Genomic DNA, 19,925 nt, shown 5'->3' with positions numbered 1-19,925 from the left:
GGGATGCTGCTGTACTGGGCATACTGGGAGCGCTGGAATCACTGGGATCCTGGTGGCCCTGAAGGCTCTGGGAGCACTAGGAGAGTGCTGGGGATATTTGGAGCACTGGGGTGTGGAGGTTACAGGGGGGTTGGGAGCACTGGAGATCCTGGGAGCGCTGGAGGTGTACTGGGGATACTGGGGCACTGCTGGAGTCACTGGGTGAACTGGTGCCTTGGGGAAGCTGGGGGTACCGAGGGCACGGGGAGCACTGGGGTAACATTGGAGCACTGGGGTGCTGGAGGCAGAGCGGTCTGGGGAGCACTGGGAAGGATACTAGGAGCAGTACTGGGAACACTGGGAGCGATACTGGGAGCAGTACTGGGAACACTGGGAACACCACTGGGAGCACTGGCACCCCCTGCGCACGCGCAGCCCCTTCCCGACTCGAATATGGCGCCCCCGCACGCCCATCCCAGCGCCCCTGGGGGGCGGGGCCGCGCCGTGGTCTGATCGCTGCCATTGGGCACCGCGTGCCGGGCCCTTCCGTGCTGACCAATGGCGAGGCGAGAGCCCGCCACAGGTGACGGTGATGTGCGTGGCGTGGGGGCGGGGCCTGAGGCCGGCGGCGGTGCCGGGAGCGATGGCGGCGGAGCGGGCGCTCGCCATGGCCACCTGCACGGCCCCCGTGAACATCGCCGTCATCAAGTACTGTGAGTGCGGGGCTGCTCGAGGACGGGACACCCGGGTGGGGACGGGCCGGGCTCGGGGACGGGTTTGGCACCTGCATGGGGGGGGTACGCGGGGCACAGTTACCGTGACGGACCGCGCAGTGCTATGTCCACCTGTGCCATGCCTTGCTGTGCTATGCCATGCCGTGCTGTGTCCGTGCTTTCCATGCCGTGCCATCCCTAGCTGTGCCGTGCCATGCCAAGTGGTGCTATGCCATATCATGCCATTCCAAGCCGTGCCATGCCTTGCTCTCTTACAGGGGGCAAGCGGGACACCGACCTCATCCTGCCCATCAACTCCTCCCTGAGTGTGACGCTGCACCAGGACCAGGTAAATCTGGCTCAGGCTCGGGCTCAGGATCAGCCTCTCCTGCCGCCCCCAGCCCGTGCCAGGCCGTGGTGAGCCCCCCGCCCTGTGTCCCCACAGCTCAAGACCACGACCACGGCCGCTGCCAGCCGGGACTTCACGGAGGACCGGCTGTGGCTCAACGGGGCAGAGGTGGATGTGGGACACCCGCGGGTCCAGGCCTGTCTGCGCGAGGGTGAGTGATCCCCTCATTACCCTGGAGTGGGGGGGTCCCTGATCCCTACCCCCCTCACTGCCTCTGTCCCCACAGTGCGACGCCTGGCCCGGAAGCGCCGGGGGGGCTCCGAGGACACGGCCACGCTCGGCCTCCTCTCCTACAAGGTCCATGTCGCCTCCGAGAACAACTTCCCCACGGCCGCCGGGCTGGCCTCGTCTGCGGCCGGCTACGCCTGCCTGGGTGGGTGTGGGACAGGGCACGGGGGTGTCAGGAGTGTCCCCTCTGATCCTATCACCTCGTGCAGTACCAGGAAGGGATGGCAGAGGTGTTTCCCCCTCTGACCTGTGCCCTGCCCGTGGCTGTACGGGATGGAGGGCACCAGGAGCGGGTGGCACGGGTGACAGGGGTGTCCCCCCCTCTGACTGTCCCCCTCCAGTGTTGACTGTATGACGTGGAAAGCACTTGGAGGGGGTGACACCCCCCCCAACTCTGACCTGTCCCCTTCTGCAGCTGTGTGATGTGGAGGGCACCAAGAGGGAGTGACACTCTGTCACCCCCTATTCTGACCTGTCCCCTGCTTGTGACTGTATGGCATGGAGATCACTGGGTGGGGGTGACAGGGGTGTCCCCTCTGACTATCCCCCGCAGTATCAGCTCTGACCTGGCTGTATGATGTGGAGGGGCACTGGTAGGAGGGACAGGGGTGACAGGGGTGTCCCCTCTGCCTGTCCCCGCAGTGTCACCCCTGGCCTGGCTCTGTGGGGTGGAGGGCACTGGTAGGAGGGACAGGGGTGACAGGGGTGTCCCCTCTGCCTGTCCCCGCAGTGTCAGCCCTGGCCCGGCTCTATGGCGTGGAGGATGAGCTGTCGGAGGTGGCCCGGCGGGGCTCGGGCAGCGCCTGCCGCAGCATGTGGGGGGGCTTCGTGCAGTGGCAGCGGGGGGAGCGGCCTGATGGCACCGACAGCCTGGCCCACCAAGTGGCCCCCGAGACGCACTGGCCGGAGCTCAGGGTCCTCATCCTGGTGGTGAGCAATGGGAAGGGGTATGGCTGTACCCACCACCCCCCAGCTGAGTGGGGTTTGGGAGACCCCAATGCAGGTGGGTGCAGACCCCTGGGATGAGGGGAGGTCACATCCCACCATCTGTGCCCCCCACCAGGTCAGCGGGAAGAAGAAGCCAGTGGCCAGCACGGCAGGGATGCAGACCAGTGTGGAGACCAGTCCCTTGCTGAAGGTATGAGGGAACGGGCCTCATCCTGCTTGGGCAGGGCCGGGGTCCCCTTTCCCTTGGAATGGGGCTGGAGGGCATGGAGTGACACCCAAAGTGTTGCAGTGCTGTGGGTGTCACCAAATAGGGGTAACTGTGACCCACCTGCTGCAGGTGTCACCAAATTGGGGTGACCACAACCCACCTGTCTCAGGTATCACTGAATTGGGGTGATGGTGACTTCCCTGCCATGAGAGCCACCAAATTGGGGTGACCACGACCCATGTGCCACAGGTGTCACCAAATTAGGGTGACCACAACTAACCTGTTGTGGGTGTCACTGAATGGGGTGGCCGCAACCCACCTGCCACTGGTTTCACTGAATTGGGGTGGCCATGACCCACCTGCCATGGTTGTCACCAAGTTGGGGTGACTGTCCCATGTGCCACGGCAGCACCGGGCAGAGGTGGTGGTCCCGGAACGCCTGGCCCAGATGATACGGCACATCCGGGAGCGGGACTTCGAGGGCTTTGGCCAGCTGACCATGCAGGATAGCAACCAGTTCCACGCCACCTGCCTGGACACCTTCCCGCCCATCTTCTACCTCAATGACCTCTCGCGCCACATCATCGCGCTGGCACATCGCTACAACGCCCACCACGGGCACACCAAGGTACTGTCCAGGGCTCTGCGAGTGCCGTGGCACTGTGGGCCCTCCCCAGGCCCCCATGACCCCCCCAATCCCACCACAGGTTGCCTACACCTTTGACGCCGGCCCCAACGCCGTGATCTTCATGCTGGCTGACACCGTGGATGAGTTCGTGGAGGTGGTGAGGCGCAGCTTCCCTCCTGCCACCAACGGGGACCAGTAAGGCAACCTTGTTCTCTTACTGGAGGGTGGGATGACAGGGGGCTGCAGGGACAGGGACTGAGCCCTTGCTGTGCCACAGGTTTGTGCAGGGGCTGCCCGTGGGCTCGGCTGCGCTGCCGCAGGAACTGATGGCCGCCGTGGTCACCGAACCAGTGCCAGGGGCTGTCCAGTACATCCTGCACACCAAGGTGAGGGGCTGGGGGAGCGTGGAGCCTCTGGTGAGGCTCTGACTCCATCTCTGGCCCCAAGGGGGGTAGTGGGACCCCATCCCTACAAGGCTGTGTGGACTTCATTCCTGTCCCCAGAGGTGCACAGGACCCTATCCCCATCCACCCCCATTCCTAGGGGTGTGTGGGACCCCATCACTGTCCCGAGTCCCAGAGGGGTGTGCAGGGCACCATCTCCATCCCTAGGGGGGTATGTGGGACCCCATCCTTGTCCCCAGGGGTGCACAGGACCCTAAACCCACCCCACACGCCATCCCCAAGGCTGCGTGTCCACAGGGGTGCACAGGATCCCATCCCTGTCCCATTCCCAGGTAGGCGTGCAGGACCCCATCCCTAGACATATTCCCACTGGCACAACCCATGGGCCTTTTGGGGTCTGTGGGGCCCAGAGCTGTTCCCCAGCCTTGAGCCAGGGGACAGCCCAGCAGGGCTCCTAGGTGTCCCTAACCCTTGTCCTGCCCCACAGCCTGGCCCTGGTCCCCAGCTCGTGGATGATCCCAGCCAGCACCTCCTGGGAGCAGATGGGCTGCCCCGGCGCCACGCCTGAGCCCTGGTGACACCCCCAGGAACAGCCCTGGGACAGACAGGACATGCCAGGAAGGCTCTGCCAGTGCCACCCAGGAGGCTCAGGACTCTGAGCCAGGCCTGCTGTGCCCAGCTCTGGGGCAGGATGCGACCCAGGGCTGGTTTTTACTCTTTTGTAAGGAAATACAGGGTTCCTGGCTGTCATTTTGGGGTGTCGGGCTCTGTGTGTCGTGCTGGAGGGGACAGCGCCAGCCAAAATGGGAGGCAGGAGTGGGGATAGTTCCTCCTAATGGCTGTGCCTGGGGCTGATTCTGTCCCCCTGCAGAGCCCCATTTCGCCACATGAGCCCTGTCCCCACCATGCCCATTGCGGGGCTGCTCCTATCCCATATACCCCCCAGCTGTCCCTGCTGGGACTGATCCTGTCCCCCCTCATGGCCCCTGTCCCCTGCTCATCCCCTGTCCCTGCTGGGACTGATCCTGTCCCCCTGCACAGCCCCTGTCATCCTACATGGTCCCTGTCCCTTGCACGTCCCCTGTCCCCTCCCTGTGCCTTGCAGGACTGATCCTGTCATTGATCCCTCAGATGTCCCTTGTGGGGGCAGGCAGCTCCTGGCCCCTGTCCCCCTAGTTGTTTCTGTTGGCGCTGATCCTGTCCCCCCACATAGCCCCTGTCCCTTGCAGGACTGATCCTGTCCCACATCTCTCAGGTGTCCCTGCTGGGGCTAATCCTGTTCCCCCCATGTTCCTTGTGGGGCTGATCCTATCCTGGACCAGACAGATCCTGACCCCCCACACCATCCTCATCACCCACCACGTCCCCTGTCCCCCTGGGGTCGGTGCCGTGTCCCCTCGGGGGGCTGCGGGGGGTCCCCGGGGGGCGTGGCCAGTGTGGAAAGGGGCGTGGCCGATGCCAGAGGGGCGTGGTCGGTATTTGGTTACATTGTATCCGCCTTCCGGGTCGGGACCAGCCGAGCCGAGCTTAACCCGGGCCGAGCTTAACCCGGGCCGAGCCTAACGGGCCGGGACCAGCCGAACCCCAGCGGGCCGAGCCGAACAGGGCCAGGAGCAGCCAAACTCGCTCGGGCCGAGCCGAACGGAGCCGGGAATAGCCAAATCGGCTCGGGCCGAGCCGATCCCCTCCGGGCCATGGGGCAGATCGAGTGGGCCATGTGGGCGAACGAGCAGGCACTCGCCGCCGGGCTCAGTGAGTTGCGCGGTGCCGAGAGGGGCCGGGAGTGCCGGGGCCGGCCGGGGGATGGGGACCCGGGAGCTGGAGGGAGTGAGACCCGGCGGGCTTGGAGTGCTGAGCCCCGGGGCTACTGAGCCCCGAGGCGCCCCCAGACACGGCCTCGAGGGATGGGAGGGTCCCGGTCCCGCCGACCAAGCGTTGGGGGCTGCCGGGGGGTGCAGGCGGGAGGCGCCGGAACGGCCGGGAAGTCCCGTCGCAGCGGGGGATGCGCAGGGCTGAAAACTCCGCTTCCTCCTTTTCTCTTCCTCCTCTGCCCTCTCTCGCTCCTCTCCTCCTCCGCTCTCCTCTCTTCCGCCGGCCACGGGGCCAAAAACCTCCCCGCAAAGTCCCCAAAGCCTGGAGCTCCCCAGTTGCCTGAATCCGGTGGGTCTCGCACACAACATCTACCTGGCACCCCACTTGTCAAAGCCCCCTGGGGCCATGGAGACGCCCATTTCCCTTCCCTCAATCCAAGGAATCCTACATGTCAGGTCCTCAGGGATCCCCTTGTCCCAGGCTTGGGGTATTTTATGTTGGGCATTTGTATCCTGACTTTGGGGGTCTGTATCCTGGGTTTGAGTGTTTGTATCCCAGGCTGGGGGTCTGTATCCTGGGTTTGAGTTTGTATCCCGGGCTGGGGGGTTGTATCCCGGGCTAGGGGTCCGTATCCTGCCCTGGGGGTCGTGTCATGGGCCGGACCCCTCCATCCCGCACTGTCTCCTCAGTCCTGGTGACGGGCGGGATCGTGGCCGTGGCGGGGCAGTTCAAGGGCTGGTACTTCGCTGCGTACTCCATGTATCCTTCCCGAGAGCATTCTCGGGGCTGGGCGGCAGGAAAACCCTGTCCTGATGGGGGTGGGAAGCACAAACGGGGGGAATCACATCCTCCTCCTCCCCACTCTGGTCCCAGATCGTACTTTTCCTGCCCCAAACAGCCCCTTCTTGGGGTGAGGGTTGTGCCTTGGGACTATTCCCACTGCGATCCCCCCTTTCCTTGACCCCCTGGCAGCGCGGCAGGCGTCCTGGTCTGCCTGCTCGAGTATCCCAGGAGCAAGAGGAAAAAGGGCTCCACCATGGAGAGGTGGTAAGTGGTGGGTCCCCCTCCCTCACCCCTGGGTTTGGGGTTCTGGTACCCCCCAAACAAAGGGATGTGGCACCGAGGGTGGGAGTGGTGGGGTGGGAGCAGAGCTGGATCCCACGGGGGGGTTCCTTGGGGTGTTCCATGCAGGACAGCATGGAAATGGGGGTCACTGGGTGGGGAAACCCCCTCTGACCCCCCAGTGTTGCTCTGCAGTGGCCAGAAGTACATGACAGCTGTGGTGAAGCTGTTTGGGCCCCTGACCAGGAATTACTACATCCGAGCCATCCTTCACGCTGCGTAAGTGGGACACGGGCTCGGGGATGGGGTCCAGCCCCCCCGACACCTCCCTGAACCCTGAATCTCTCCTCCAGCCTGGCTGTCCCCGCCGGTTTCCTCCTCTCCACCATCCTGGGCACCGTCTGCCTGGGCATTGCCAGTGGCATCTACCTGCTGGTGAGTGCAGGGAGGGTTTGGGGGAGTCTTTTGGGGGGACTGGGAGGAGGACGAGACCCCCCCCTGACACCCCCATGGCTTCGCAGGCCGCGGTGCGTGGGGAGGAGTGGAGACCCATCGAGCAGAAGCCCCGGGAGCGGCCACAAATGGGGGGCACCTTCAAGCAGCCCCCCAGCAACCCCCCGCCCCGGCCCCCCGCCGATGCCCGCAAGAAGCAGCCGGCAGAGGTGGGGGGGCAGGTGAACCCCATCCCTGTGGAGGCTGAGTAACGGGGCAGTAACCTACCTGCCCTGCTCTGCTGCTCCTGCTTCCCAGCTGCTCCCCAGATTCACTGTGGGAAACGGGGGCCCAGCTCCAGGAGATCCCCAAGGCCCTGGCACTGCTCAGCTTATCCCCAGCTCCTGGCAATGCTCAGATCCCTGAGGATCATCAGTTCCCCCTGGGCTCCCTAGCTCTCCAAAGCATTCCCAAATCCCCAGGGGTGCTTAGTTCCCTGTGGGGACTCCAGCCCTCAGGGGCTCCCCAGCTTCTGGAGATCCCCAAATTCCTGGGGATGCTCAGCTTCCTGTGGGCTCTGCAACCCCTAATCCCTGAGGATCCCCAAAGCCCTGGACATGCCCAGCTCCCTGAGAGTGTCCCAGCTCTCCAAGCAACTCCCAGTTCCCGGGGGGATCCCCAAATCCCTGTGGAACACCAGCTCTCAGGGACCCCGAGCCCCAAGGGAGGTCAGGCAGCTCTGCTCTCATCACCAGCTCTCCCTGTTTTTTGTCACTTCCGCAGTTGCTGTTGCAATAAAAAGTGGGAAAGGCACTGGCTGCCCCTGCTTCCCACTCCGGGGAGGAGCCTCCTGCTCCCAGGGAGAGTCTCCTGATCTGGGGAGGCTGGGGCTGGACTGGGGGGATGTTTTGAGGCCAAACGGTGTGATTATGGGCAAACCCAGGGTGGGCGTGCACAGAGTGTGGCCATTGGAGGGTCCCCTCCCAAAATCCTTAAGGACCCAACAGTGGGGTGAAACTGGAGGAGCCCTGCGCTAGAGCTGCACAGAGTGTCCCAGAGGAGCCCCCAAAACCTGGGATGACGTCCCAGCAGGGAATGTGGGGTCATTTCCCTTCCCCAGTTCCACTTGTGGGTGCTGGAAGATGCCTGGGTGTGATGTGGGTGCCAAACCTTGACTCTGTTGGGCATCAGCAGCTGCTCCAGACCCCCTCCCCACACAAACAATTTTTTGGGGGGGCACAGCCACCCCAGAGCTCGCCCAGGTGCTGGCAGGACAGGTGGGGTGACCCTGGCAGGTGGCACCAGGCCCATGGGACAGGGAAGGTGTGGGTGTTGGGGTGCTGGGGGTGGGCGGCACCCCCGTGCTCTGCTACCCATTCCATCAACCTCCCAGTTCACCCAGCCCTGCTGCACTGGGTGCACTGGTGCTTTGCCCACCACGCTGGGGCTAAGGGATGTCCCACAACCTTACCTTGCCTTATGGGACACCCATGGATGTGCCCCCACTTCCCAACATTTCATTGCCCTGACTGGGAACAGATCAAGGACCGTTTTGGGGAAGGTCAGCTTTTATTTGCAGCATTAAATAGCACATAGAGAGGAGACAATAAATAGCTTTTAGGGGTAATAAATAACCAGCGAGTGCCCAGGCAGCACTCGCAGGGTCCGGCCAGGGGGTCTCGAGCACTGTGGGGCGATGCTGGACCCGGAGTCACAGCTGCAGCCAGGGGAGTCAGCAATAAATACGGGGTAAAAAAAGCCCCCTGGCTGCAAGGCTTATAAATAACTCATAAATAATGCGGTGAGGGGCTGGGAGGATGCCCTGGCTGTGGGTGGGTGCTCTAAAACAAGCACGGGTGAGGGGGATGCGGTGACACGGTCACACTACGGGGGCTCCACGGGAGCAGGGGAGGGTCAGCGCCTGGTGCGGGGCAGGACGCAGGTGCAGCCCACGGGCACCTTGATATAATCCACCTCGAAGGTGACGAGGCCCAGCCCGGTGGGGTGTGGGCAGGGCTTGCGCCGCAGCACCATCATGGTCTGGTGGATGGTCACTGAGTTGAGCGACGTCGTCTCCCGGCCGGTCTTGACATCCACGCAGCCGCTGCACAGGCACTCGGCGAAGGCCAACTTGCGCGGGTACCGGTTCTCGTCCTCGTCGATGCTGCGGGGACACGCTCGGTGAGACCCTTCCCTGTGCCCCCTGGGTCACCCCGGCTGGGATCAGCCAACCGGGGTGCACCGGGAAGGGCGGACATGGGGGTTGGGGTCCCGGTGGGGTGTCGCGCACTCACCGGTAGCGCCACGGGGAGATGGAGCGCTCGTTGGGTTCGCTGCGGAGGCTGGCACGGGTCTGCAGCGCGGGGCAGCCGTGCGGGCGGTGCCGCCGGTGCCGCCGGTGCCTGGTGCTCTCCAGCTGCTCCAGCTGTGGCACCAGCTGCACGGGCACGTAGTGGTCCCAGCGCAGCCTGCGCCCCAGGAGCTGTGCCGGGGCCTCGTCCTCCAGCTCGGCACCGCTGTAGCACAGCACGGGGTGGGAGTGCGGGGGACCCCCAGGGCGCCGCAGCCCCCGGCACAGCACCAGCACGCCCAGCAGTGCCAGGGCACCCAGCCAGCCCTGCGGGAGACAGCAGGTCAGGGGACACAGCAATAACCCCACACACACCCCCAGAGGGCTCAGGGGTGAGCTGGCATCACCCCCAGACATGGAGGGGTTCGGTACACAGAGCTCCAGCACAGCCTCCCCAAAATGTGAGCCTGCACCCACATGTGCACCAGCACCCAGAGCATGAACACATGTGTGTGTGTATCTATATATATCTGTATTTCTGTATATCTGTATTTCTGTATATCTGTATATCTATCTCTATTTATCTATCTCTATATTTCAATATCTGTATCTATCTATATATTTCTATATCTACATATCTGTGTAGCTATGTCTGTCTCTATATATCCCCACCCCTAAAAAAATAGCGCACATATGTGATACATGTATACACACAATATCAATACCTCCCCCCCATACATACACAGTGGCTACCTGTACATATATAGACACACAGGGAATATTTGTATAAAAATATATATATATATATATGTACACAAAGAGGGCTAGAACAGATGTATACACCCCTACACCCCTAAAACAGTGGCATATGTGTGTGCAAGACAGATGTACACACACACACACAAAATCAACATATATCCACAACTATACATATACAGCAACTACCTATATATATATACATATATACATCTATATACACACAGAATCAGAATATACACACACACACACATACACAGAGGGCCAGCACTCACCTATACATACCTCCAACCCTAAAGCTGTAGCACATCTGTGATACAGGTATGTACACACACACACATGTACCCTGAGCTATAAATACACAACAACCACCTGTATATATACACACACAGAGAACACTCGTGGGTATATATATGTACACACACATATATATACGTACATATACACATATACATATGTACACACACATATACATACATATACACATATATGTATATGTATACATACATACACACACATGTATATATATATATATATATGTACACTCACAGAGCCAGCACACACATATGGCACACCCCAACCCTTACAGGAGTAACATGTATGCAAACATGCATGTGCACCCAAACATGTTTACAGCTAATCACATGCAGAAACTACCTGCACATACACACACACACATGCACCTATAGACATCTGTATACAGGCACAGACACAGATAGAAAGTACCTCTGTGTGTGCATGCACACCTGAAATAATAAATAAACAATAAATACAACTTAAATATAAATAAATAATATAAAATACATATTAAATAATAAAATTATACACAATAAAAATAATATAACTTCTATTGTTATATTAAAGTATTATTAAATAAAATTATAAAATATAAACGATACATTAAAAACTTGTGATAATAAATAAAATTATGTGTGTATTGATAGTGTGTACACACACACACACACAGAGTATTAGCACAGGCACAGATGTGTGCACGTGTGAAGACACCAGCACGTGTGTAACACACACATTATTGCCAGTACGTGTGCACACATACATAGGTACAAGCACATATGTATATGTATAAAAATATGTATGTATATATGTATATACATGTATATATGCACATCTACATGCCCACTACCCTGCTGTGCACAGACACAGACACATGCACACACACAGATGGACAGACACCTGTGCACACACAGAGTAGACCCGTGTATGTGCACACACACAGATACATGTACATGCACACACACACATATGTACACACACGTATGGACACAGAGAGACATGTATGTACACACACACACACACAAACACAGCGGTATCAGCCCCGGTGCATCTCCACACCCACGCAGAGCTGACAGCACATATCCATACATGCATATGGCCAGGTGTGCCAGCACACGTACACACACACACACACACACACATATCCAAACTGCCCTCCGTGGGCACATGGACACACACACACACCCCTCCCCAGCAGCCACAAACACAGGTGTGCACATAATTCTGGGCAGCCCTTGGAGCACTATATTCCCCCACATAGCATACACATATATACATACAAACACATAAAACATACGTGTATGCATATAAACACACATAAATACATATGTCCAAGTACAAACCCAGCAGCAGTCACCTGTCCACATGCACACGCATGTTATTGGCACATGTGTATCTACACACACCAGCCTTCATATTCCCACACTTCCAGCTTGGGAATCCTTATGCACACACACACACACACACACAAACACACCAGTGTACAGGTGTGTATGCACACACAGAGCCCTGCACAACATGTAACACACACACACACACGTATGTGCCCACACACTCCCAGCAGCCCCATGCTCACACCTCCCAGCCCCCCCAAACCCCACGTTACCATCAGCCAGGTGTCGAGGGAACACGCCAAAATTTGGGGGGGAGCGAACACGCCAAAATTAGGGGGCAACACGCCAGAATTCTGGGGGTATCCCTTGGGAAGTGCTGCCCCAGGGATGAGGCGGCCGAGTGGCAGCGCTGCCGCTGCCGCCGCCTTTTTATAGGGCTCGGCAGGTGATGTGCACACACCTGGAAACTCCAGCTCCAGGTTCCTTCCTCCTCCCCGCGGGCCGGTGCACTTCCTTCTCTACTCCACGTGTGCCAGCCTGGAACACAGCCTGACACCTCCAGGATTTCAGAAGGGAGGATGGGGAAGGGTGTCCAGAGGCTTGGCTGCCCCGATGACACGGTGATGGGCATCCCCCAGGCCATGCCCTTGCATCACCCAAGCAGTGATATCACCGGGGCTGCTGGAGCAGAAATCCCAAGTTGGGCAACCCTGGAAAGGGCTGAAGGGCAGCGATTACCCCCTGCTCTTTGCTCCAGGATGTCCCAGTGGCCTCTAACAGCACCAGTGGGATACTGGTTTCATGGTGTAAAGAGCAGGGCTGGAGGATGGGAAATTCCAGAGCACTGGGAAGTCAGGGACCCCAAATATTGTTCCTTAAATCAGAGGGATTTATCAGAGGGACCTTCAGATGATCCCATCCGTGGCACTGCCTGCAGAGACTCCCACTTACCACCACCAGTGGGATACTGGTTTCATACTGGGTGCAAGAAGCAGGGCTGGAGGATGGAAAATTCCAGGGGATTAGGAGTTCAGGAACCCTAAACATCACCCCTAAATGAGGGAGGTTTATCAGAGGCACCCCCAGATGATGTCCCCTCACTAACATGTAATACCAGTGTGATACTGCTTTCATACCAGGAGCCAGAAGCAGGGCTGGAGCCTGGGACAGGGACCCTAGAGATTGTTCCCTAATTGAAGGGGGTTTATATGGGACACCCCCAGGTGATATCAGACATTGGGTCCCCCACTAACACCAGCAGTGGATACTGGTTTCATACTGGGTGCACGGAGCAGGGCTGGAGGGGAAAGGGACCCCAAACACTGGGGGTTCAGGGACCCCAAACATCAACCTCTAAATAAGGGGGGTTTGTCAGAGGGACCCCCAGATGATGACCCCCACTACCACTAGGATACTGGTTTTACACTGGGAGCAAGGAGCAAGATTGAAGGTAGTGAAATTCCAGGGGACTGGGGGTTCAGGGACCCTAAACATCACTCCTAAACGAAGCAGTTTTATAAGAGGCACCCCCCAGACAATGCCAGCCAGGGCACGAGCTGCAGAGCCCCCCACTAACACACCACTGGGATATTGGTTTCATACTGGCTGCTCCCTCAGGAGACAGGGTAGCTCTTCCAGCTCCACGGAGCAGCAGAGTTGGAAAAATAAACTACAAGTCCCCTCAAACTGAGGGGTACAGACTCCCAAGGCAGGGGAGAGGGTGGAGATGGGATGCAGAGAAGAGCAGGAAAAGGAAAAACTGGTTATCAAAATACTTTATTTCAGGGAGATCCCTCAAAAAAAAAAAAAAAAAAAAAAAAAAAAAAAAAAAAAAGGAGAAAAAAATCAAAGGAAGAAGGACCCTCCTGTTAGACAGACATGCCCACAACACCTGCAGGGCTCCTGGGAAATCAACTGAACCAATCCGCTGCTCCAAAGAAAGGACAGGTCATTCCCGAGGGGATTGAGGCAAGAATATATATATATTTGTTCCTGGGGGAGGAGGGGGTGTTGCCAGCAGTTCACAGCAGTTTTCGGCTCTCTCGGCACACAGGAACTAGAACTGCATTGCTGAAGACACTCAACACACAGCAGGGCTAACTAGGAGAATACAACTCGAGGCTAGCAAAGAGGGGAGGGGAGAGAGAAGTGGGAGCATCCCACGGGGCTGGAGTCCTCTGTGCAGAATTTACACGGCTCCGGAGCCACTGGCACTCATGGAGCCGGAGCGAGTCGTCGCGGGAGTCTCGGCTGACAGAACTTCCTTAATTTTTTTGTTTTGTGTGGGTTTTTTAAAAAGAATCGCAGCCAAAATGAAGACAGAACTGCAAAATCCCAAAGTGGCCACTTTTTCCACTATTTATAAAAACATCAACAGTCACTACAGGGCATGGCCCACTATACTTTTCCCGGGATTTTGGCCCGCTTGCGAGCGATGGCGTCTTCCACCGCCTTGAGCTGCTTCAGGAGCTCCTCCCGCCGTGACAGGGTGCTGGACTTGCCCCCCTTGACGGCTGCAGGACCCGGGTCGGATGCCTTGCCTGGGACACTTGTGACTTTGCTGGAGCTCTTGGACTGAGGGGAGAGCTGGCGTTTCCTGGGAGAGAGAGAAAGGAGAGGTAGGTGAGAGGCACTGGAAAAACCTCAAAGACATCTGCCCTGGTGGGATCATTAAGGATGGAAAAGACATCATCAAGTCCAAGTTTCAACTGGATCCCACCATGCCCACTAAACCATATGGAATCATGGAATGGCTTGGGTGGGAAGGGATCTAAAATTTCATCCAGTCCCACCCCCTGCCATGGGTAAGGACACCTTCCACTAGCCCAGGTTCCTCCAAGCCCTGTCCAACTTGGCCTCGGACACTTCCAGGGATGGGGCAGTTCCAGCTTCTCTGGGCAACCTATGCCAGGGCCTCCCCACCCTCACAGGGAAGAGTTTCTCCCTAATTTCTGATCTAAACTAATCTATCAGGAAGTGTCACACCTAACACATCACTCCAAGAGCTGGTGGGAGAAAACGAGAGGCCTTGGGTTAAAAACTAGCTGAAATAGTAAAAAAATCAGCTGTTCCAGGGAGATTCCCAGAATAAACTCGGCACCATGGGCTGTGCTATCTCTTGGGTGCAGTGAGCAGCTCAAGGGAGTGGCAGAGAGACAAAGAGGGGTGAGCAGCCCTGGAGCAGCCCCACAATCCCAAATCCTGACAGCCCCTTCCCTGTGATGCCAGTGGGCCTTGTGGTGCCCTGGAGAAACCAAGTATGTCTGTAACCCCCTCCTATCCCCCAGATTGGCATAGGGCACATCAAACCCACCATGTGCCACTGCCAACTCAGAGAGCAGCAGGATTAGAGGGTCAGGAATCATTGATGTGATACCAGCGCTGGGCTGGAATGGTTGAGGTTCCCGTCACTGCTGGAAAACAGGACCTGAGGGCCTGAGGCAGGACAGGGCTGTGGCAGCAGGGTGAGGTTTTGGTTTGGAAAGACTCTGAGACATGGAAATTGAGGCTCGTTCGTGGCCCAAGATGGGAGAAGGGAAGGGAAGGGATGGCACAAGTGCGGCCAGCCAAGGAACACTGGGATGCGTTTGCTTCCAGAGATCCTTGGAGAGATGACACTGGAGAAATGCAAAGCAGCATTGTCTGGTTACAGGCCTGAGAGAGCCCCAGGTGTACCACAGGTGCTCCACAACCTTCAGCCCCTGAAGCCACGTGTCCAGTCCTGCAATGGGATACACCCAGTACAGCAGTGGGCTCAGGCTTCCAGGACTTTGGACGTGAGCTGGTCACCTGTCACCTCAGGGGACGGCAAAGCACAAAGCCAGGGCTGTCAGGGGACACGTTTTAATGTGCCACAGTAGCAAGGTGAGCCAGGCTGGGAAAAATGGGAATCAGGCACTGGAGCCAGGTGCCAGAAGGAGCTGGGCAGCAGCGGGTGAAGGGGTTGTACTCTCTTGCTCATTAACACTGTGCTAAACGAGGCACTGACGGGGTTCACACCTGACCCACTTGGCTCCTCTTGCTGGGACTGACCTCAAGAAAACCCCTGGGCTCCGGCTCATCTCCAAGCTGGAATGGCTCAGCTTTGCACGGAGCCTTGAGCACCTCTGGCACCTGCCCAGGGAGCTCCGCGTCCTTCTTCCTGCTGTGCTCCATGGCAACTGGGAACTGCAGTCCTAGAGCCTTGGAGCTGCCCTGGGAAAGTGTGAGCCCAGCCTGGCCCACAGGGAGCCCAGAGAACAAGCAGCACTCACCTGTCTGCCTGTGCAGGGGAAGGTTTTGGGTTCTGGCCCCTCTGTCGCTCCTGTTTGGGGGATGAGAGTCTCCCAGTCGCCTTCCTGTCGCGAGAGCCTGTTGGGAGAGGAAAAGAAAGAGGAAGATATTCCTGCTTGTCACCAAGGCACAGTTCACTTCTCTACCTGCTGAATCCTCCAGCAGTGTATCAGTGCTCTCTTGAAACCAGATCATGCCAAAAAAAGGCCCAGTCCAGCAGCAGCCAGGAAAAGAACCTCCTGCAGTATTCCCCCCACTACAGGGGGAGCAGAGAAACCAGTGAGGGCTGTGCCCCACCGTCCCCTGTACACATCATCAGCTGTAGGGAGGGCACTGGCCTCTCCTCATCCTCCAGCTGCTGGAATAAGGCATTTTTTGCTTGCAAACCTGTTGGCTCTGCACTGGCAAGGTCACAGGGTGTACTGGCTCAAAGAGTGACAGGTGAGGGCAGTTCTGCTGCTTTTGGAGCCAACAGGACCATCCTTCAGGCAACATCACCCCCGTGTTTGTTCACAGGTTGAGCTGCGATGCCCTGCCTGGAACTGTCATGGGGGCTCAGGGATGAGGGGAAGCTCACTGGGGTCCTGGAAGGGTGCTCAGTCCCTCCTGGCAGCAGCACCTCTGTGTGCCAGGGCATCCCTCTGCTCCTGAGGATGGACACTGTGACAGGTCAGGCTCTGGACACCACAGATCCAGGTGAGACAGACTCAGGGTACCACCATTGACCAGTCGGGTGCTGGAACACTGAGGGGTTCAGTCCCAAGTCAGCCAAGGATACCTTTGCCACTGGGATTTGAGGCTTCAGGGCTTGGACTCCCATCACTGAAAGTGTTCCAGGCCAGGGTGGACGGGGCTCAGAGCAACTTGGTCTAGTGGAAGGTGTCCCTGCCCATGGAGGGGGGGTGGAATGAGATAAGCTTTAAGGTCTCTTCCAACCCTAACCATTCCATGATTCTGTGATTTGCTACAGCTTAAAAATTGCTTTATAAGACCAAGACATGAAATAGTACAGAATTACATCTATGTTTATATCTGTAAAATATGCTGGGTTGGCCCATTCACTCGTCTGCAACTCAGCAGCCTGTGAACTAGATCCCAGTGAACTTCAACCTCACCCAGTCCCGTCCATGCTGCCTCTGCAGGAGTTGAATGCAACCAGGTTATTAGCACACAAATTCTTGCTGGCTGGGACCCAGAGTCAACAAGATCCACCTACAGCTGAGCCACCAGGGAAAACAACATCACGTGGCAGTGCTGGCTCCGACGTCACAACCAGCCACCTCTGGCTGCCAACTCCCCCCACCCCCTGTGCTTTCTGGCAGCGACAGCACAGGCTGGAATGTGGCATTGAGTTCCCTCTCTTTGGATCACCAGCTCGGTTTTCCAAGGTGTTACAGCCTCTGGTGAGGACTCAAGGCCTGGGAGAACACTTGGAAAGCCCGAGTCTTTCTAAACATCCAGGGCAGAGTGGATTGTGTCACACACAAGTGGGGAAATCATCTAATTTCACAGGATGGGTGATGCAGGCAGTTATTGCATCCATCCATTCTGGGGCCTTGGCAGCCCGCACTCCCTTTCTAAGCACCGCCACAAGCCTGTCTGTCAGGGTAAGATTCACTGGGATGCACTGGAATCCAAGGTAGAAAAAACTCCAGGATGCAGTAAAGGAAACTCCTATGACTTAGAATCATGGAATGGTTAAGGCTGGAAAAGACCTTTAAGATCATCAACCCAGCACCACCATGTCCACCACTAACCATGTCCTCAGGTGCCACATCCACACGGTTTTTGAAAACTTTTCCAGGGATGGGGCCTCCACCACAAAATGTTCCCTAGTACCCAATCTAAACCTCTCCTGACTTTGACAACCACATCCAAGGACACCAGCAGCGAGCAGGAGGCTGTGGAGGGATGGATATGGAGGTGAGTGCTCTGTGTCTTTAAAGCAAGGGGGTTATTTTTTTGGAAAGGACTTACATGGACACAATGGAGCCACAACGGGCACAATGTGCCCAATGGACAGTGTGGTAAGGCCAGGTTTGGTCTGACCTCACCCACGCCAGGGCCCCCCTCTGCCGTGTTTTTGCAGCAGGATGGACAATACAGCCCCAGTACCTGGTGGCAATCACACACTCTGAAGTTTTGGAAGGACACATGACTGTAATTAATCTTTCTGGTTATTGGATTCTTGGAGCAGAGGCTTTCATGGGACATTTGTCACCCAAGCACTGCCTGGAGCAGGAACCGGGAGCAGGAACCCAGACAAGCCAGGAGCCCAGGGATGGCTGATGTCTCACCTCTGTCAGGGGACAGGTTGGCCCGTTTGGCTGGAGGGGAGGTTGGCCTGTCCTTGTCTGCTGGCTCGTATCTCTTCCTACTTCCTTTGTCAGCTGCCTGAAATGGAATTAGAACAGACAACGGAGCTGAGCAGCCACTTCCCTCCAAGGAACCATCATCTCTCTGCGTTGGTACCTGGCTCGTGCAACCACCTCTCCCATTAAACTCTTTCCACACACCAGTCCCAACCTCCCCTGGATCGTGTCATTCCCAACCACCAGAAGGCAACGGCAACATCCTCTTGCACTGGGGGTTAACACTGCGCTATTTTCAGAATAGAAACAGGAAAACAGCAGCTTTTTGGGATGTTTTTTTTTTCCAGCAGCACCAAGGATAGCAGATGTTAAGGAGGCATGTGGAGCCCTGCCTTTTCCAGGCTCTGAGGGTGCTGGCAGTCATGTGTCACTGCACACTCCTCCCTACAGAGCAGCTTCCTGGCCATGATAAAGCCGCCTCACGTCAGAGCACAGGGAAGTAGAAAAATCTGCAGCCTCAGACTGTGCTGGGGAATTTGGGCTGTCAGAGCAAAATATTAACGCTTCAAAAACAGGAACCTGCCCACGTGAGCGGGGCCAACACCCTGCCCCGGCACAAAACCCCACGAGGCCAAACTCTCCCACATGATGTGGATTGCGATCACTGCTGGAGGCTCCCAACTGGGGCAGCGGGATCAGTGGGAAAGGGGGAAGAGCCAAGTGGGCACACTTTTACCTCCTGACTCGAGTGAATGACTCGTCAGCAGCTCGCTCCAGTGGGAGGAGAGCGTGCTCGGAAGCGTGCCGGGAGTATGCTCCCAGTGGGAAAGGCCCCGGTACATGTGGGACTCTGGCTGCAGCCTTCGAGCAAGCGGGAAGAGCCCTTGAAGCTGCAGCAGGAATGTGCCCCAGGGAAGCCGCCAACACAGTCGCAAACTGAAGCCACCACAGGGTGTGTTGCTGCCAGACTGGTTCTGTCTGCCGCCCTCCAATCCAGCTCCAGATCTTCCTGGCTGAGCTCATCCTGCCAGCATGGAGCCTGGAGCTCCCCTTCCACCCGTATCCATCCCACCCATTGCTGGGATCCCTGTGAGGAGGGAATCTCAGACATCCACCCCCCTCACCTTGTTCAGGAGAGTCAGTTTGATCTCCTTGTGCCCACTGAAGCCGCCCTGCTGCGACTGGGGGGCCGAGGGCTGCTGGCTCTGGAGCAGCTGCTGGGATTTGCTGCCCTGGGTGGGCTTGGCTGATTTCAGGAGCTGAGCAGGCACATCCCGTTTCCGCTTCTCCTCTTTAGCACTGTCTTCTTTTTTTGACTTTCCTGTTGAAACCAGAGAGCAGATGTGGTGACTTAGGACTGAATCCTTTGGAGGGCAGGGCAAGAGGACGCTGCTCCAGGGACTGGAAAAGCCCACATCAGTTTACACAGCACGTGGCCCCAGGGTCAAAGGATTCAGGAAACCAGAATTTCCAAAGAGAGGAATATAAAACACAAAGAACAAAAGGCTTTTGCCGCCAACTCTGCTACGGTCTAAAAACAACAAAGAAAGAGTAACATGATACTGGAGTTGTCCGGATTTTCATCACCTTCCAAGGGTGAAAGAGAATAAGAGAGGAAGAACTCTCAGGGAGGTAAAGGCATGAGACAGCCACAGGCACAGGGATGGAAGGATGTGAATATAAATTTGCTCCATGGCCTCACCCTGCCCAGGTAACACCTCTGGGCTCCCCTGGTCTGTGCTCAACGATTTTCCTGGAGCCCACAGTATTCCCAAGTAAGTTATATAGGATCATTGCTCTTCCCTTCTTTTCCCAGGACTCCATAGAGGAAAAAGCACTAAAGC

General features: G+C 57.3%; 4 protein-coding genes across 12 annotated transcripts in view; 2 read left to right on the top strand and 2 right to left on the bottom strand.

Moving 5' to 3' along the window:
* Window positions 1-573: 573 nt before the first annotated feature.
* MVD (mevalonate diphosphate decarboxylase) lies at window positions 574-4,267 on the top strand. The gene is made up of 10 exons (XM_051805747.1): window positions 574-692; window positions 971-1,041; window positions 1,138-1,252; window positions 1,328-1,474; window positions 2,060-2,259; window positions 2,393-2,467; window positions 2,895-3,113; window positions 3,193-3,308; window positions 3,391-3,499; window positions 4,005-4,267. The coding sequence occupies exons 1-10, from the start codon at window positions 623-625 to the stop codon at window positions 4,083-4,085; spliced, it is 1,203 nt and encodes a 400-aa protein (XP_051661707.1). The 5' UTR covers window positions 574-622; the 3' UTR covers window positions 4,086-4,267.
* Window positions 4,268-4,394: 127 nt separating this feature from the next.
* LOC127479149 (cytochrome b-245 light chain) lies at window positions 4,395-7,844 on the top strand. Its single transcript, XM_051805765.1, has 6 exons — window positions 4,395-5,269; window positions 6,019-6,088; window positions 6,302-6,376; window positions 6,587-6,670; window positions 6,745-6,826; window positions 6,913-7,844. The coding sequence occupies exons 1-6, from the start codon at window positions 5,212-5,214 to the stop codon at window positions 7,093-7,095; spliced, it is 552 nt and encodes a 183-aa protein (XP_051661725.1). The 5' UTR covers window positions 4,395-5,211; the 3' UTR covers window positions 7,096-7,844.
* A 606-nt stretch (window positions 7,845-8,450) lies between these two features.
* On the bottom strand, window positions 8,451-10,152 carry IL17C (interleukin 17C). The gene is made up of 2 exons (XM_051805760.1): window positions 9,118-10,152; window positions 8,451-8,987 (listed from the first exon to the last, which is right to left on the bottom strand). Exons 1-2 carry the CDS (start codon window positions 9,528-9,530, stop codon window positions 8,738-8,740), a joined length of 663 nt encoding a protein of 220 aa, XP_051661720.1. The 5' UTR covers window positions 9,531-10,152; the 3' UTR covers window positions 8,451-8,737.
* A 3,147-nt stretch (window positions 10,153-13,299) lies between these two features.
* The window catches only part of ZC3H18 (zinc finger CCCH-type containing 18), a 46,708-nt gene continuing 40,082 nt past the window's right edge, over window positions 13,300-19,925 (bottom strand). For 5 of the 9 annotated variants that reach the window (XM_051805715.1, XM_051805718.1, XM_051805722.1 and 2 more), the window contains 4 exons: window positions 19,206-19,402; window positions 18,067-18,163; window positions 15,751-15,847; window positions 13,300-14,093 (listed from right to left, as the gene is read on the bottom strand). In XM_051805715.1, the coding sequence (XP_051661675.1) occupies window positions 13,895-14,093; window positions 15,751-15,847; window positions 18,067-18,163; window positions 19,206-19,402 (590 nt within the window). In that variant the 3' untranslated portion in view covers window positions 13,300-13,894. Of the gene's footprint in view, window positions 14,094-15,750; window positions 15,848-18,066; window positions 18,164-19,205; window positions 19,403-19,925 lie in introns of those variants that run through there. The other 4 variants (XM_051805719.1, XM_051805720.1, XM_051805723.1 and 1 more) reach the window with 2 other exon arrangements.

This window comes from Manacus candei, unplaced genomic scaffold, assembly GCF_025592945.1.
Source record: "Manacus candei isolate 608988 ecotype Guabito, Panama unplaced genomic scaffold, ASM2559294v1 h1tg000065l, whole genome shotgun sequence".
Lineage (NCBI taxonomy): Eukaryota > Metazoa > Chordata > Aves > Passeriformes > Pipridae > Manacus > Manacus candei.
The sequence above is the reverse complement of the archived record's forward strand: the minus strand, read 5'-3'. Positions and strand labels throughout refer to the sequence as shown.

Bases quoted from the DNA above. Each gene is read 5' to 3' on its own strand.
- MVD (XM_051805747.1), top strand. From the start codon at position 623: ATGGCGGCGGAGCGGGCGCTCGCCATGGCCACCTGCACGGCCCCCGTG. The intron at 2,260-2,392 runs GTGAGCAATGGG...GCCCCCCACCAG, and splicing joins TCAGGGTCCTCATCCTGGTG to GTCAGCGGGAAGAAGAAGCC. The intron at 3,114-3,192 runs GTACTGTCCAGG...ATCCCACCACAG, and splicing joins CCCACCACGGGCACACCAAG to GTTGCCTACACCTTTGACGC.
- LOC127479149 (XM_051805765.1), top strand. From the start codon at position 5,212: ATGGGGCAGATCGAGTGGGCCATGTGGGCGAACGAGCAGGCACTCGCC. The intron at 6,089-6,301 runs GTATCCTTCCCG...ACCCCCTGGCAG, and splicing joins TACTTCGCTGCGTACTCCAT to CGCGGCAGGCGTCCTGGTCT. The intron at 6,671-6,744 runs GTAAGTGGGACA...TCTCTCCTCCAG, and splicing joins CGAGCCATCCTTCACGCTGC to CCTGGCTGTCCCCGCCGGTT.
- IL17C (XM_051805760.1), bottom strand. From the start codon at position 9,530: ATGTCTGGGGGTGATGCCAGCTCACCCCTGAGCCCTCTGGGGGTGTGT. The intron at 8,988-9,117 runs GTGAGTGCGCGA...GTGTCCCCGCAG, and splicing joins ATCTCCCCGTGGCGCTACCG to CATCGACGAGGACGAGAACC.